This window comes from Myxocyprinus asiaticus, chromosome 1 (genome assembly GCF_019703515.2).
Source record: "Myxocyprinus asiaticus isolate MX2 ecotype Aquarium Trade chromosome 1, UBuf_Myxa_2, whole genome shotgun sequence".
Classification (NCBI taxonomy): Eukaryota; Metazoa; Chordata; class Actinopteri; order Cypriniformes; family Catostomidae; genus Myxocyprinus; species Myxocyprinus asiaticus.
Window position 1 is genome coordinate 12,763,485 of NC_059344.1, and position 15,045 is coordinate 12,778,529.

General features: G+C 37.6%; 1 protein-coding gene across 2 annotated transcripts in view; it reads left to right on the top strand.

Moving 5' to 3' along the window:
- The window catches only part of LOC127445513 (tyrosine-protein kinase Fes/Fps-like), a 53,023-nt gene that overhangs the window by 263 nt on the left and 37,715 nt on the right, over window positions 1-15,045 (top strand). For both annotated transcript variants that reach the window (XR_007898003.1, XM_051705657.1), the window contains exons 2-6: window positions 861-1,097; window positions 4,314-4,487; window positions 8,138-8,234; window positions 10,550-10,733; window positions 11,376-11,513. Coding sequence is in view for 1 of the 2 variants with exons in the window: in XM_051705657.1 (XP_051561617.1) it covers window positions 873-1,097; window positions 4,314-4,487; window positions 8,138-8,234; window positions 10,550-10,733; window positions 11,376-11,513 (818 nt within the window). In the remaining variant the exon portion in view is untranslated. The remainder of the gene's footprint in view (window positions 1-860; window positions 1,098-4,313; window positions 4,488-8,137; window positions 8,235-10,549; window positions 10,734-11,375; window positions 11,514-15,045) is intronic.

A 15,045-nucleotide genomic window follows, 5' to 3' on the forward strand; every position in this document is an offset into this window, starting at 1 on the left:
TGATTAATGCGCGTTATGAAAATTAAAATAGCATGTTGATGTATCAGTGGAAGGTATAGGTATATGTGATCCAAAATGTAGTAACAAGTTAATAGAAATGCTTTTCATTCAAGGAAACGAATGACCCCCCCAGGGCAACATATTTTTGGAATTCACAAATAGAAAATTCTTCATCCCCAATAAAGTCAGAGAAGTACACCTTAATCTTACACAGAAGATATCAGACTAGATCATCTCCAAATATTGCACCCACCTTTCCATTAAACTAAAAAAGAATTCAAACTTAAAGGATCAAAAAAAGAATCGGTTTTCTTATCATGCAGTGTAAATTAAGTTTGTATACTGCTGTATAATTTGGATTGATCTTATAATAAATTGCCAATCGTTAACTTTTATGCATTTTCACCATATTTCACTATGACTGTTACATTAGAGCCGTTTGCTATCAATAGCCTCTCACATTTCAGAGGCTGTTGTGATATGGGAAGTGGTTCATATAGACAACATCCCTTTTTGTCCAGAATTGCCCCAGGGGAAGTGAAAGTAACTGAAAACTCCCACGTTTATCACATTAAAGCCATTATTGCTGCACATAGAAATGATGGCGTGCACACAATTTTGTCGATTTTGGTCTATGGTGTTCATCGCCATCGCCAGAGAAGGTTTATACCAAGATGCAATATTTGTTTGTCGACAGGAACCAATAGCTAGGCAATTAGACTCTTTGATAATGTTGGTAATGACGTCACAAATGCCATAGCTAACCATTCATACACATTCCAAATGCCAGAAATCGGCTTGATCTGTCCAATAATGATGAGAATATGTCTACTTTGACTGTCTCCTCAATGCTGTTGTAGAGTGCTGCAGGCATGGGCTTTGCAGAGGATTTGTGGTGCCCTCAGGGTCATGCAGCCTTAATGAAACTCCAGGACTCTGAGCTGCGTTTGATGGAGGTTATGAAGAAATGGATGACGCAGAGGGCCAAGAGTGATCGCGAGTTCTCTGTGCAGCTTCATCAGATGTCAGTTATGGTGGAGAAGCTGGAGGGGTCTCAACCTGGAGGAGGTCTGGACTACATCAGCCATCTTAATAAGGTGATGATTCTTTAGCAACTCAGCTTATAGTTTCAGTATGTATGGGCATTATGTAATTAAGCTGTGTAATTGCTAACCAATCAAAAATGTGAATGCTGTAATGGTTGTAATAGAGGATGTTTAATTTCGAGATAAGTCTCCCAGTGTTGATGTCTCATGCTTGATTTCGATTTATCTGACCCATTCTTGCAAAGACTTTTCACACAGGTGTCCTAGCAGAGGAATCAAACGTATAGTTCATCACATTTACTATGGACATACAGTATTTCATTAATGTTTGACAATCAGAAATAGTCCAAACTAGAGGTAAACTGGTATATCAGTTTTACTGAATAGCAGGTGCCGATAGTTGCTTTTTGGAAATATCTGTTACTGGCAAAAATCAGTTTTTCTCTTTAACTGGTGCTTGCCTTGTATAAAAATGTAAAAAAAAATATACCAGCAGCAGTGATTGCCAGAAGTTTACCATAAAGAATACGGTGACCATGTTTCAGACTTTACGGGATGTAATTTTGATGCCTGTATATTTTATGGTACACTACCGTTTTTATTATTAAGTGATATAAACTTGATGTACTAACCTTCTGGAACAACTTGGTTCTACAATAGCAGCATGTAGAGGTGAAATTAAAACAATCACTGACTGACAATATTCTTCCATATTTTTAACCACACTTCAGTGCAAACGTGGTTATTTTGATTAGATAAATCAAGTGTTTTGAACTGTGAGGGCATGCAAAGAAAAATTTGACTATATGGAAACATGCCCCGTCCGCAAATACATCGTGTCTCCAACTTCAATATATATCTTGTGAATAATAATGAAAAAGAACTCATCTGCTGAAATACTGTATGTATATATATATACTCAAAATGCTTATGTTGAATATACAGTATATGCTATAACAAGCTTAATTTGGTAAATACTTAAATATAGAACATTGTAACAGAGCCAAGTCTCTGTCATTTCAAAATAAGAGTCCCTAAATAAGCAAGTGTATTTTGGGTTTTTACATAGTCCCGCGTTATGCTCCAAATCTTAGTTTTTTCTGGTTATTATTGGGATTTTGGTTGCACAATAAATAAACTGGTATTTTATTAATTCTTGTAGTGTCTATGTCTGTCTGTCCTAGTAAGGAAAGACTAAGAATTTTTTTTTAACATTCGATAAATCGATTTTTTTTTTAAGCCATCAACTGATTAATCCATCATTGGCCTTTTCCACCACCTTAGTTACCACCAGTATCTACAAAATCCACTATCGGTCGACCTCTAGTCCAAACACTTTAAAGGAATAGTTCACCCAAACAGAAACATTTTCTCATCATATACTCACCCTCATGCCACCCCGGATATGTATGATTTCAGGGTTCCCACGCTTTTCAAAGCAAAATTTTACTGGACATTTTATGCCCTATTTTAAGAGCACAACATCTAAACCCAGCACTGTCATTCCCTCAAAGTCAGTGAGCATGGCCATGAAGTTTTGGTATTTAGTCAGAAGCGATACGATCAATATTTAAGTCCTTCTTACTATAAATCTCTACTTTCCAATTCTTTTGTTTTTGGCCATTCGAGATTTTAAAGTAAAAAACGACTTAAAGGTGCACTGAGTGATTATTTTGTTTGACTTACAGTGACACCTAGTGGTGTGGATGCAGCATCATTCAAAATCAATAGCTTCTAGTCATAGATGCCATTGTAGAAATTCACTGTTCACAGTCAGCCATAATTAATCCATGAGTGAAAGTGTCCAATCACAAGATAGTTACTGAGATTAAGCGAGTAGTATTCAGCTGGTCATGTGATTCTAAAATGGCAGCCCCCATGAGGGCGCCCCTGCCCCATGTAGAATAAAACAGCTTTTATAAGGTTACTGATATGACTAGAGTCCTCATCTCATGTGAGTGGTCATGATATTATACATATGTTTCAAAATTATAGTTAAGGGGTGCCTGGGTAGCTCAGCGAGTAAAGACGCTGACTATCACACCTGGAGTCGCGAGTTCAAATCCAGGGCGTGCTGAGTGACTCCAGCCAGGTCTCCTAAGCAACCAAATTGGCCCGGTTGCTAGGGAGGGTAGAGTCACATGGGGTAACCTCCTTGTGGTCGCTATAATGTGGTTCTCACTCTTGGTGGGGCGCGTGGTGAGTTGTGCGTGGATGCCGCGGAGAATAGCGTGAAGCCTCCTCACGTCTCCGCAGTAACGCGCTCAAGTCACATGATAAGATGCGCGGATTGACTGTCTTAGACACGGAGGCAACTGAGATTCGTCCTCCGCCACCCGGATTGAGGCGAGTCACTACGCCACTACGCATTGGGAACTGGGCATTCCAAATTGGGTAGAAAATCAAAAAAAAATAAAAATCTTTTAATTAATTTTGGAGTAAAACATTTTTAATAGGGAAAAATTAATGAGTGCACCTTTAAATATTGATCTGTTTCTCACCCAGATCTATAAAATCGCTTCTGAAGACATGGATTAAACCACTGGAGTCATATGGATTACTTTTATGTTGCCTTTATGTGCTTTTTTGAGCTTTATATATTTGGATCCTATAGACTTGCTTTTGTCCTTTTAAGAGTTGAAAAGCCTCTGTCCCTGGTGAAGAGAACTGCACTGTAATATACTGTGGATCCAAAAGATTCTGCCATGCTCTGATATCCTAGATGTGTTCCCCAGCATACATGCTGCATTTCCCAGGATACTTTCCAACTGTGTTGGAAACCACTTGCATGTGTGTAAAAGAAAACGTCAAACATTTAGGATGCATATCTTTTGATATGAGGTGTTGAGTTTGACATATTTTCATGTGAACACTGAAAAGCAGACCAGCAGCTAAATGGATCCACCAAATGGATACGTTTTTAAAGGGATGGTTCAACCAAAAATGAAAATGTGGTCATTATTATTATTATTATTATTATTATTATTCTCCCTTGTGTTTCAAACCCCAAGGGCTTTCTTTCTTCCATGCAACACAAATGACAGAAGGACAGCCTCCGACACCATTCACTTACATTGTATGGAAAAAAGATGCAGTGAAAGTGAATGGTAACTGAGGCTTACATTCTACCCAACCTCTCCTTTTGTGTTCCATAAAAGAAAGCAATATAGTTTTACAACAACATGAGGTTGAATGAGACTGAATTTTCATTTTTCATTATTTGAATCCCTAAATCATTAAATTGAATGGATTTTCTCTCTTTTACAGTCTTGGAATGTGATGGTCAGTCAGACGGAGAGCCTCAGTCGTATACTGCGCAAACATTCAGAGGACCTGATGGTGGGTCCCCTCAGCAAACTGACCCTCCTCATCCGGGACAAACAGCAGTTGAGGAAAACTTATGGAGAACAGTGGAACCTTCTCAACCAGGAGCTATGCAGGGTCAGCGCTAAACACTCACAATTGACTCTCAGAGCTACTCACAGTTCCACGTTATCTCACACAGAAGTTCATATGCAATATGTATTTTCCCCATATTTTTTTTATTTCCTCTATTGTTGTCTTTGTCTTTTTGTGTGCATTCTTCAGGTGATTGACAAAACAAAAATTATAAAATAAAACGTAATTTTTGTACTCATTGTATTTGCTTAACCTATTGAAGCCTATTTTTTGCTCCATCGCTTTTAGACTGTGGAAGCAAGAAATACCTGCAGGACGTTATGGATGATTTAACACTGCAGTCATTTGTAATAACACAAATTAGGAAGTAGAAAATGATTTTTTTCATGACAAGCTCCTATGCTATTCAGCAAACAGCAATAACACACACTGTGCTTGCTAGTTGTTGACAGTTTGTACTTTATGGTTGAAGTAACAGCTGAAAAAAAAAAAAAAAAAACTTGCACACTTGCTGCTCCAAAAAATGTGTCTAATAAATAACCATACTGTTAACATTTCGACCCATGTAAGAGTCTTCCTCAGAACTCGTTGAAACTCTTACATGAATGTTATTAAAGTAACAGCTGAAACTGAAGCTTTCTGTGGCTATGTAATGCGGTGGTTCTCAACTGGTTTTGCTTTAAGATTTTACATTGGATATCAAGCAGAATCCTTACATTACCATATTTAGTATAGTCCGGGTCATATTTTATTTACCTTGTATAGAACAACAGGTCTTTGATGTGAACAGCAAAAAATATGGGAAGCGTTTTCTCTTACCTTTTAAAAGTTGACAAGCCTTTTTATTTTGCTATCCTATGTGCGTAAACGGTTCGTTGCATTTTATTGGTAGCATTCAGACCCTGTTAGAACAGACCCATTTTTTGGTAACAACCTGCCAGATGAACCACTTGTGTAATGCATGGTTGTTCGACAGTTTTGTGTCAGGCTCTGGACAAGTGCAATGAAAAAAATCATGGTCTGAACATGAAAACTAAGGCAAGCATCACTATCTATTTCTATTAATCTTATATATTTAGGGATAGGGGTTTTAACAAACTCTTAACCCTAATCATGAGTAATGTTAACAGTGATGCCTACCTAATTAACCACCATTATAAAAGGCACATGCAACTGTTTTTTTTTTATGCATTTACCATGGTCATAAAAAAAAAAAAAAACATCAAGCATAACACAACCAGAGAAAGCAAGAGTTTCAGCTGTAATTTGTCAGCCATTTACAAAATTGACAAAGAGCTTTACAGAAACAGTGTTTTGAAAAAGCATTTTCTACTTCCTGGTTATTATTATTTTATTTTCATTTTTGCAAATGTTTGCAATGTTAAATAATCCATGAATTCACAGAAGAAGAAAAAAACAAAGACCTGCAGGCATTTTTTGCTTCAGCAAGAATTGCTTTATGACTCTGCAATATACAAGAGATCGAACCATAAATAGGCTTCAGCAAATAGCGTTGACATGGAAAGCATCCTTTTGTTTATTAAAAACAAATAAAAAATTTTTAATCACTTATGTTCCCATAAACTAATATTAGATCGCGTCAGACAAAAAAGTCAAAAGAGCTCACCCTATGTCTCTGATATTCTTGTCCATAGCATACTTCACCCATTTTATTGTCCGCCAGGCAGAAATCATAAGTCTGATCGTTAGAAAAGTAATCGCCCACCTTTTCTCAACAAGACACACACACACTGAGCTTTCATTCATGCCTGTAGCACAAACAGTGCAGGATGAGTTGCACATCAAAGGTTAATACATTTTAGAATCAGACTTGTGATTTTCACCTACACTGGAAAAAATGTGTTGGATTTACTAAATATATATAGCATTTTTGCATCATGCTTTAAGTAAATTCAACTTAAGGTCATTTTTGGTCAGCACAACTAAAAAAACCTTTGATAGATGTACACAAATATATCAGTTCATTAAACTTAAAAATTAATAGCAATTTGTTTAAAATTAATATTCATATCACTGTTTCTATAATTTAATGGACACTATAATCAGGCTAATGGTGACTTTACACAAAACAGCTATTTACAGTAAAACAAAATCAATAATACTAAAAATAGCTTAAGTCTCTATGAATTCTTAATAACAACTAATACAATGCTCACATAAGTTATTTTTGACCAAACAAACATGCTTAAGTTATTCAACCACAAGAGCTTATTGGTATTCCCCACAACCTCAGTTCTGTATTTGAACGTTGTACTTAAAACCTTAAAGGGGTAGTTCACACACAAATGAAAATTCTCTCATAATGTACTCACCCTCGTGCCATCCCAGATGTGTATTACTTTCTTTCTTCTGCAGAAAACAAATTATGATTTTTAGAAGAATATTTCAGCTCTGTAGGTCCATACAATGCAAGTGAATGGGTGCCAAAAAGTTGATGCTCCAAAAAGCACATAAAGGCAGCATAAAAGTAATCCGTAAGACTCCAGTGGTTAAATCAGTGTCTTCAGAAGTGATATGATAGGTGTGGGTGTGAAACAGATCAATATTTAAGTCCTTTTTTACTAGAAATTCTTCTTGCTGCACAGTAGGTGGCGATATGCATGAAGAATGTGAATTACCAAAAACACAAGAAGAAGAATGTGAAAGTGTTCTGTTTTTCACCCACACCTATTATATCACTTCTGAAGACATTGATTTAACCACTGGAGTCTTACGGATTACTTTAATGCTGACATATGTGATTTTTTTTGAGCTTCAAAATTTCGGCACCCATTCACCTCACTTACATTTTATGGACCTACAGAGCTGAGATATTCTTCTAAAAATCTTCATTTGAGTTCAGCAAATGAAAGAAAGTCCTACACATCTGGAATGGCATGAAGGTGAGTAAATGATGAGAGAATTTTCAATTTTGGGTGAACTATTCCTTTAATTTCATGGATTTATAAGCCAGAGAAATTCAAGGAAATCAGAAGTATCCATTCACTTTATGATTCACCTTAAAATTGATATTTTGTGTTGTACACATTAATGAAAATTAATTATAGCTAAAATTTTTATAAATATTTACATCTAAGTAGAAGCTATTTATTTTCATACGTTATGGTTGTTGAGCCAACAAATAGTTGTTGTTTTTTGGCCATATCTAGAGACCAGAATATATTATAGAGGCTTAGAGCAGTAGGTAGCCACCCAGAACACCCTAGCAACCACTTGTAAAAAATTTTTTAAAAAATGTAAAAACCTAGTGTAATCATGATGTTTGACATCCTATGTAGAATTGCAGTATGTAGTAATTGTATGTTGTTTCAACAATGTAATACCGATATTTTACGCAAATTTAATACACATTTTTTATGGGAAGGGACTAAATAAAGTACAAGACTATCTGCCTTTTATGTAATATCTAAACAGCCATTGCCATAAAAAGGTTGTTACACACAAGCCTACAGCTGCAACAGATTTAGTCATTACTGTGTTGACCTGTAGGCTTTTTAAAAAGCACATATCATCTAAAGCAGGCTTATAAAATGTTGAGCTCATTTTTTTCTGCAATGAGTAGAGAGTAAATGCCCCTGACATTTGATTGCATACGACACACAAAGCTCATTTTGATGATCCAAACCGGATTTTGATTTGTTTTTATTTCATGTCCTGTTGTGGAAGGTTAGGTCACCCAAACAGAGTTGGACCGACTCAAGTCCAGTTACAAACAGCTGGTACGGGATGCAGCCCTGGCAAAAAGGAAGTATCAGGAAGCAAACAAAGGTAGAGTGCTCCCTGATTCTTAGTTCTCAAACTTCTGGCCACTTTCATTTTGACTGCCAAAGGCTCTGTGCATTGTGGACTTAGTCTTTAAAAAGATACGAACACAAAAAGAGGAACTGGTTAATGTTTAAACACTGTGTGGTGCTTTGATACTACGTGTAAGCAGTGACTTTGTCTACTTGAGCAACAGGAGAAAAACATGCCTTTGCACAACTGAGACGTGTGTTTCTAAATAGGTTTAGCACTGACATAAGGATGCTCAGTAAAAAAAGCATGAAGTCAAGACAAGGTTTAAGGTTGTCGCTGTCCAACAGAGAAAATAGACTAAGTGTTGTTTCTCCATTGAACATTAGACAGGCAACAATAAATAGAGAAGTAAATACAACATTCAAAATACAGACATGGATGTAACAACATATTCAGGATTGGGGGGACCAAATGCAGACTGATCTCGCAGTAAAATCGGAAACAGAAGGTTGACTTATTTAGCTAAAATCGCTGTGCTTACTGAAATTCGGAAAACTGCCCCCAGTTGCAAAAGCATTAAGTGTTGTTGGGCGTATGGGACACGTGAGCTCCATTTTCCGGGTGTAATGTCCACAGAGGGGCGCCAAAACAAGTTGTAAAGATGTAATGTTTAAGGGGAAAATGCATGATTATGCGAACCGGAAAATGATTATGCAAACGCGATTACTTTTTAGTTTTAACATGGGATCCGATCCCGGGTCTTCCCTGCTGCTGACACAACATGCCTCAGGTCATGCAACAAGGGAAGGTAAACAAGCTTGAGCCAATGCAAAAATGTCTGACGAGTTGGCGCTTGTCAGTGAGTTGGCATAATGTGGCCAATACTTGGATACTGTAACTCTCGGGCAAAAAAAACATGCCGACTTCTCATGTGATCATGTTGCCAAATGTGAGACCAAATTTGAGAATCAGTAATTGAAGACCCATATACAGTGTGTGTATGTGTGTGTATATATATATATATATATATATATATATATACCATAAAGATGGACTCATATATCAAGACTCTTAATATCTGTGGTGGTTAGAGCCCTGAATACAGACCACAAACATTATATAAAGATAACAGATATGAAAAGTAGTGGCCAGAATAGTTAATTGCTGCACTGTTAGGAGAATTATTGAAATGAGTTTCATTGTACTAAGCTTTGAGCTCTTTGATACACGGGTGTAGCCACGAGTGGGCCAGGGTGGGCCTGTGCCACCCACAATTTCAGAGATTATTCTCTGACTTAAAATATCTATTTATATAATGTAAAAAAAAGTTTTGAAAACAAAATTCTTGAGAGTCTGTTCTCAAACAAATCGAAACAAATTTGCGAAACGAAATAAAATAAAATAAACAAAAAAATGGCAATGTGATCTAATTGTCTGCGTCCCCACCCAATTTAAGTGTGGCCCACCCCCCAAAAATGTTTTGGCTGCACCACTACATTGATAGGAAAAAAAGTGTTTTTATGAATTCTTTTTTTATATATATATAAAACAAAAGAGTTTTCTGAATGGCTGATGTCACCTCCAGTCATTGTGATGTCATTACATAACATAGATCTTCAATTAAACATCACAGTTTCACAGTACCGCCGCTTCATATATGCATATTACACAGCCTGCGTTGGGCACCAACTCCCTAGGGGGCACCACCTTACCCTAGAGAGGCAAAATCGTATCCACCGGCTGCCCTTCCGGTGCCCATTATTCTTTATTTAAGGATCCGATAGCAGTCACGGAATGCAGACAATTGCCTCGCAGCTCGCACCATGTCAGATTATCACCTCGCGCAAACCCCAGCACCAGCCCTGCAGTATTATGACATAACAGGGTGGACACACACAAAATATACTGCATTATCAGTGTTAAAATAACACATTTACCACAAATGAATACAGTTTAGTGAGACAATGTAATACCAAAACTAGAATCCTGATGATTTAGCCCATATTTTTGTAAAAGATGTTTGACATGCAGCTTTGAGGACATTAAGAAATTACACTAGTGCAATCAATTCTAATGGTTTTAATTATTTAAAAATGGTCTTTTAGGCCCACAGAAGCATATAACATTAGGAGTTGTCTTTATTCTTTTTATCAAGACTGTTTAAATTGTAATAGGTTGAAGTAAAGCATTGTAAATGGCATAATTAGAACTTCGGATTTAAAAGTCACAGGGAGTTCAGTGGTCTTTCACATTTCACCTGTGTGTGTGTGTGTGTGTGTGTGTGTGTGTGTGTGTGTGTGTGTGTGTGTGTGTCGTGCATGCATGCTTGTGGCTGGCGTTTTGTACAGACAAAGAACGTGAGAAAGCAAAAGAACGCTACATCAAAGCTACTCTGAAGCTGCATGAACATCATAATGAGTATGTATTATCGGTGAAGGCCGCCCAGGTGCATCACCAACTCCACTATGGCAAAAGTCAGCCAGGATTACTGGGAGCCCTGCAAATGCTGCATGAGGAAATGGTGCTTATTCTGTGAGTTAACATTGCATCTCTCCTCAACTAGCCACATGATGTGAGGTACTATCATTCATGAAGTACTTGCTAAAGTTTAATACTTCGGTTTAGGAGTTTGTTCAAATCACTAACCCTAAGTCTGTTAAAAATATGTTTGCTTTTGGAAGCCCTGCCAATAACTGTTTATCATGGTAACATTTTGTAAGGGTTCTAGTTATAAGTACCATATATCAGTAGGGAGTATATTACGAAGTTGTGAAAAGTCATTGTCAAATATTGTTAACCTACCTGAGCGAGTTTTACTTTCTGTTTTGAAATGCCCTCAGTGCCAATGATATCGAAAACATTATGGACACCCATGTAACGCAAAACGGGTAAAAGATTGTGAAATGCCGTGCTTTTTACTCTTAGATATGAACTTCACTCACGTTTGTACTCATTCTCCTGTCCATTCTTTTACTTGCTCTGTTCTGCACTGCTAAGTCATACGGGAAATAAAAATTAAGAAGTCACAACTTTCCCAAGAGTGGCATTTGTACACTTCTGCTTTTTGGAATGATAACGAGTCGGCCTGTGCAATAGTTCCCCACAGTAAATGTAAATAGTGTTTATTCATACAGTTACACATATGTGAGTGACTTGACATATTTTTTATCTTAGGAAAGAGATTCTGCAGGAGTATTTCGATCTGTCAAGTCTGACTCAGGATGAGGTAATGAGTGTTCACACTGAAATGGCCAACGCCCTGAAGGCCATCCAGCCGCACAAAGAGTATGAAAGCTTCATTCAGCAAAACAGGTATGTACGCCTTTCCCTTTTGTTCCCTGTTTTTTGTGGAGACAATGGGATCCCGGCAAAATGACCAAAGAAAATTACATACAGTTGCAAACGTACTTGACAGTTTTCTGTATAGTATTTGGTAACTCATTCTCACCCTTTAAAGGGATAGTTTACCAAAAAATGAGAATTCTCTCATCATTTACTCACCCTCATGCCATCCTAGATGTGAATGACTTTCTTCTGCTGAACGCAAACATAGATTTTTAGAAGAATATTTCAACTATGCAGGTCCATATAATGCATGTGAATGGTGATCAACACTTTGAAGCTCCAAAAACCACATGAAGTCAGCATAAAAGTAATCCATAGGACTCCAGTGGTTAAATCCACATCTTCAGATGTGATACGATAGGTGTGGGTGAGAAACAGATCAATATTTATCCCCTTCTGTAAAAAAAAAAAAACCAAAAACAATTATCCACTTTCAATTAGCCCTCCAATGCATGTTCATGAGAGAACCAAGTCCTGCTTCTTTTGTTTTTAGGTGATTTGCATTCTTTGTGCATTAGGGCCACCTAATGGACTGTTGTGCAAATATTATTTTTATTCTCTTCCCTTTTTTATTCTTTATCCCTTCCTCCTTTCTTTTCTGTCTCCTCCCTGCCCAGTAGGTGGCGATATGCACGAAGAATGCAGATCGCCAAAGAACTCCGTCATCTTGTGAACCATATAGGAGGGCTGGTCGAAAGTGGAGATTTATTTAAAAAAAAAAAAAAAGGACTTAATTATTTCTCTGTTTCTCACCCAAACTCATCATATCACTTCTGAATATATAGATTTAACCACTGAAGTCATATGGATTACTTTTATGATGACTTCATGTGCTTTTTGGAGCTTCATAGTTTTAGATCCTATAGACTTGCAATTTATGCAGATATTATTCTAAAAATCTTAATTTTGGTTCAGCAGAAGAAATAAAGTCATACACAACTGAGATGGCACGACGGTGAGCAAATGATAAAATAATTTTAATTTTTAGATGAACTAACCCTTTAAAATCAACATGAAATTCAAATAGACCCCATTTACTTTTATTATAATAAAAACACAAAAAAAAACAATAACAACAAAAAGTCCCTGGTCTTATTGTGCAGGATTCACAAATACACATTATTTAACAAATAATAAATAAATACGTTCTTGAGTGTCATGAGAGAAGCTCCTTCACACCTACACACTTGTGTTTGGACACTTTCACTCTTGGATTAAATTAATCATGGCTGATTATGAACAGTGAATTTCTACAATGGCATCTGTAACTGAAAACTATTGATTTTGAATGATGCTGCATCCACACCACTAGGTGTCACTGCAAGTCCAAGATGACACGAACAAAAAGTTACTGAGTGCACCTTTAAGTAGATTTAGCCATTTTGTAGTCACTTTACTCCAATGTGATGTACAATTCACTAATTTCAGGTGCAATCACCCTGGACCAATCAGAAAGTGCCTGATTCTAGTTGGATGCAGCTCTTACAACCAGGGATTCAAACCTGTGACCTTTTGGTTACCCACCCTTTTAACCTCTGTGCCACACCACCAAAGTAGAGGTCTTCACGGGTTTAAAAATTCATGCCCGAACCCAAAGAGACCCATAAATGTACTACCCAAACCAGACCTGTCTATTATTTGAAAGCTTGGACCCGTACCCATGCAGAACCAAGAATTGCCGGACCCAAACCCGAAACGGACCCATCTATTATTTGAAAGCTGGGACCCGGACCCGGCTGAGAGCACAGACCCGATCGACACCGATTTCACAGCTGATTGCTATTAACAAGTTAATTTACAAGTAATGAAAATAAAACTTTGTGTCTTACCTAATGTAACGTTAGTAGCCTTCTCCCCTGTGCCTGGCCGTGATGCATATAATCCATCCTCCTTGCCAAGAAAGTTGGTAAAATACATCCAGGTTTTCTGTGATTCCTCTCTTGCTGATTGAAACAGCATAGCTAATCCACTCATTATTTCAGCTTCAAAAGTCCACTTGCTGTCACGGTGATGGATGACAAACATGACTAGTTTAGAATCAGCTTTGCAGTTTTTTTTTTTGTATCTCGCATAAGATAACTTTGACTGTTTGTGCTTTGAACTATAATAATTATTGCTCGTTCATTATCACAGCTGCTAACGTTAGCATTACTAATTTGCTATCATGTGCCTTAACTCCGCTCTGCCTCTGACGTCACTCAGCTTGTTGTGGCTCTGCTCCGTTTTTCACCTTATTTCCTGGCCCGCACTTTCACCATCATCATCAGTGCTGTCTGATCACGGCCGGGTCTTCTCGGATCGACTCGGGTATTACACATAATGTTAAATAGACCCGGGACCCGCAGCAATAGAATGGGACCCGACCCGGACCCGGCTGACCATATAAAACGTGGATCCGAACCCGTACGGGTCCCAGGTCGGGTCCTCGGGTTAGGGTGAATCCATGAAGACCTCTACACCAAAGCACAGAAGCAGAAATTAAAGGTGTTTTTGATGTGTGGTTAAGCATTAAGGCATGACATTTGAGCTTTCAAAAAATGAAAGTGAATTCAGATTAGAAATTAAAGGCACATATGCCCTAACTCAGAAGTGTTGTTTTGGGCAGAGCGATACAAGGAACTTTTAATGACTTTCCCATAAGGGGAATCAACAGATGTAAATATTGTGGGCATCCAAATATAAGGAGTGCTTTCATGAATGAATGGTCAGTGTAAGGCTGTATTGAGGATTCTGCTAATACATAATGGTTTATGGCTGTCCAGCATTATTGGAGATTACTTCTGATTTATTTGGCATTAACAGTATAATTTATTTTTTCTGATTAACAGTATTTATTGATTCATACAATTAACAAAGAAAAGCAAAACATATATTCACAGAATCAACATTTAACCCCCACTATTACCCCTCCCCTCCCAATCCACAACCCCACCCTGACCCTCAACAATCATTCCTGTGGTCACACATGAGTATACACACAAACAAAAAAATAAATAAAATAATCACACACATTTAAAACTATACTTTTCTCTCCACTGTCCCTCCCTGAGAGCCCTCCAAGAACACCAAATAGCTGCCCCATTTCCCATCAAACGAATCCAAGTTCCCCAGCCTTCTACATGACACTTCCTCAAAAGCCGCCACCCTCCCCATCTCAGTGCACCATTCTTGAAATGAGGGCGCTCGAGCCGACTTTCATCCCCTTAAAACAATCTGGCTGCCAATTATAACACTGGTTAGGACCCAATTTTTTCTGTGTTTATCCCCTATATTGATGACTGCCCCATCGCCTAAAATACAGAGTCTGGGGCAAAATGAAATTTGAGTGCCCAATACGTCACACATAAAACTCTGAACCTTCAACCAAAATTCTTGGATCATAACGCACCACCAAAAAACATGGGTTGTGTCTCAATCTTCTGATTGGCATCGCCAGCAGGTGGGTGTGTCTTTAAGACCAAACCTATACAATCTAGAGGGGGTCCAATAAAATCTATTT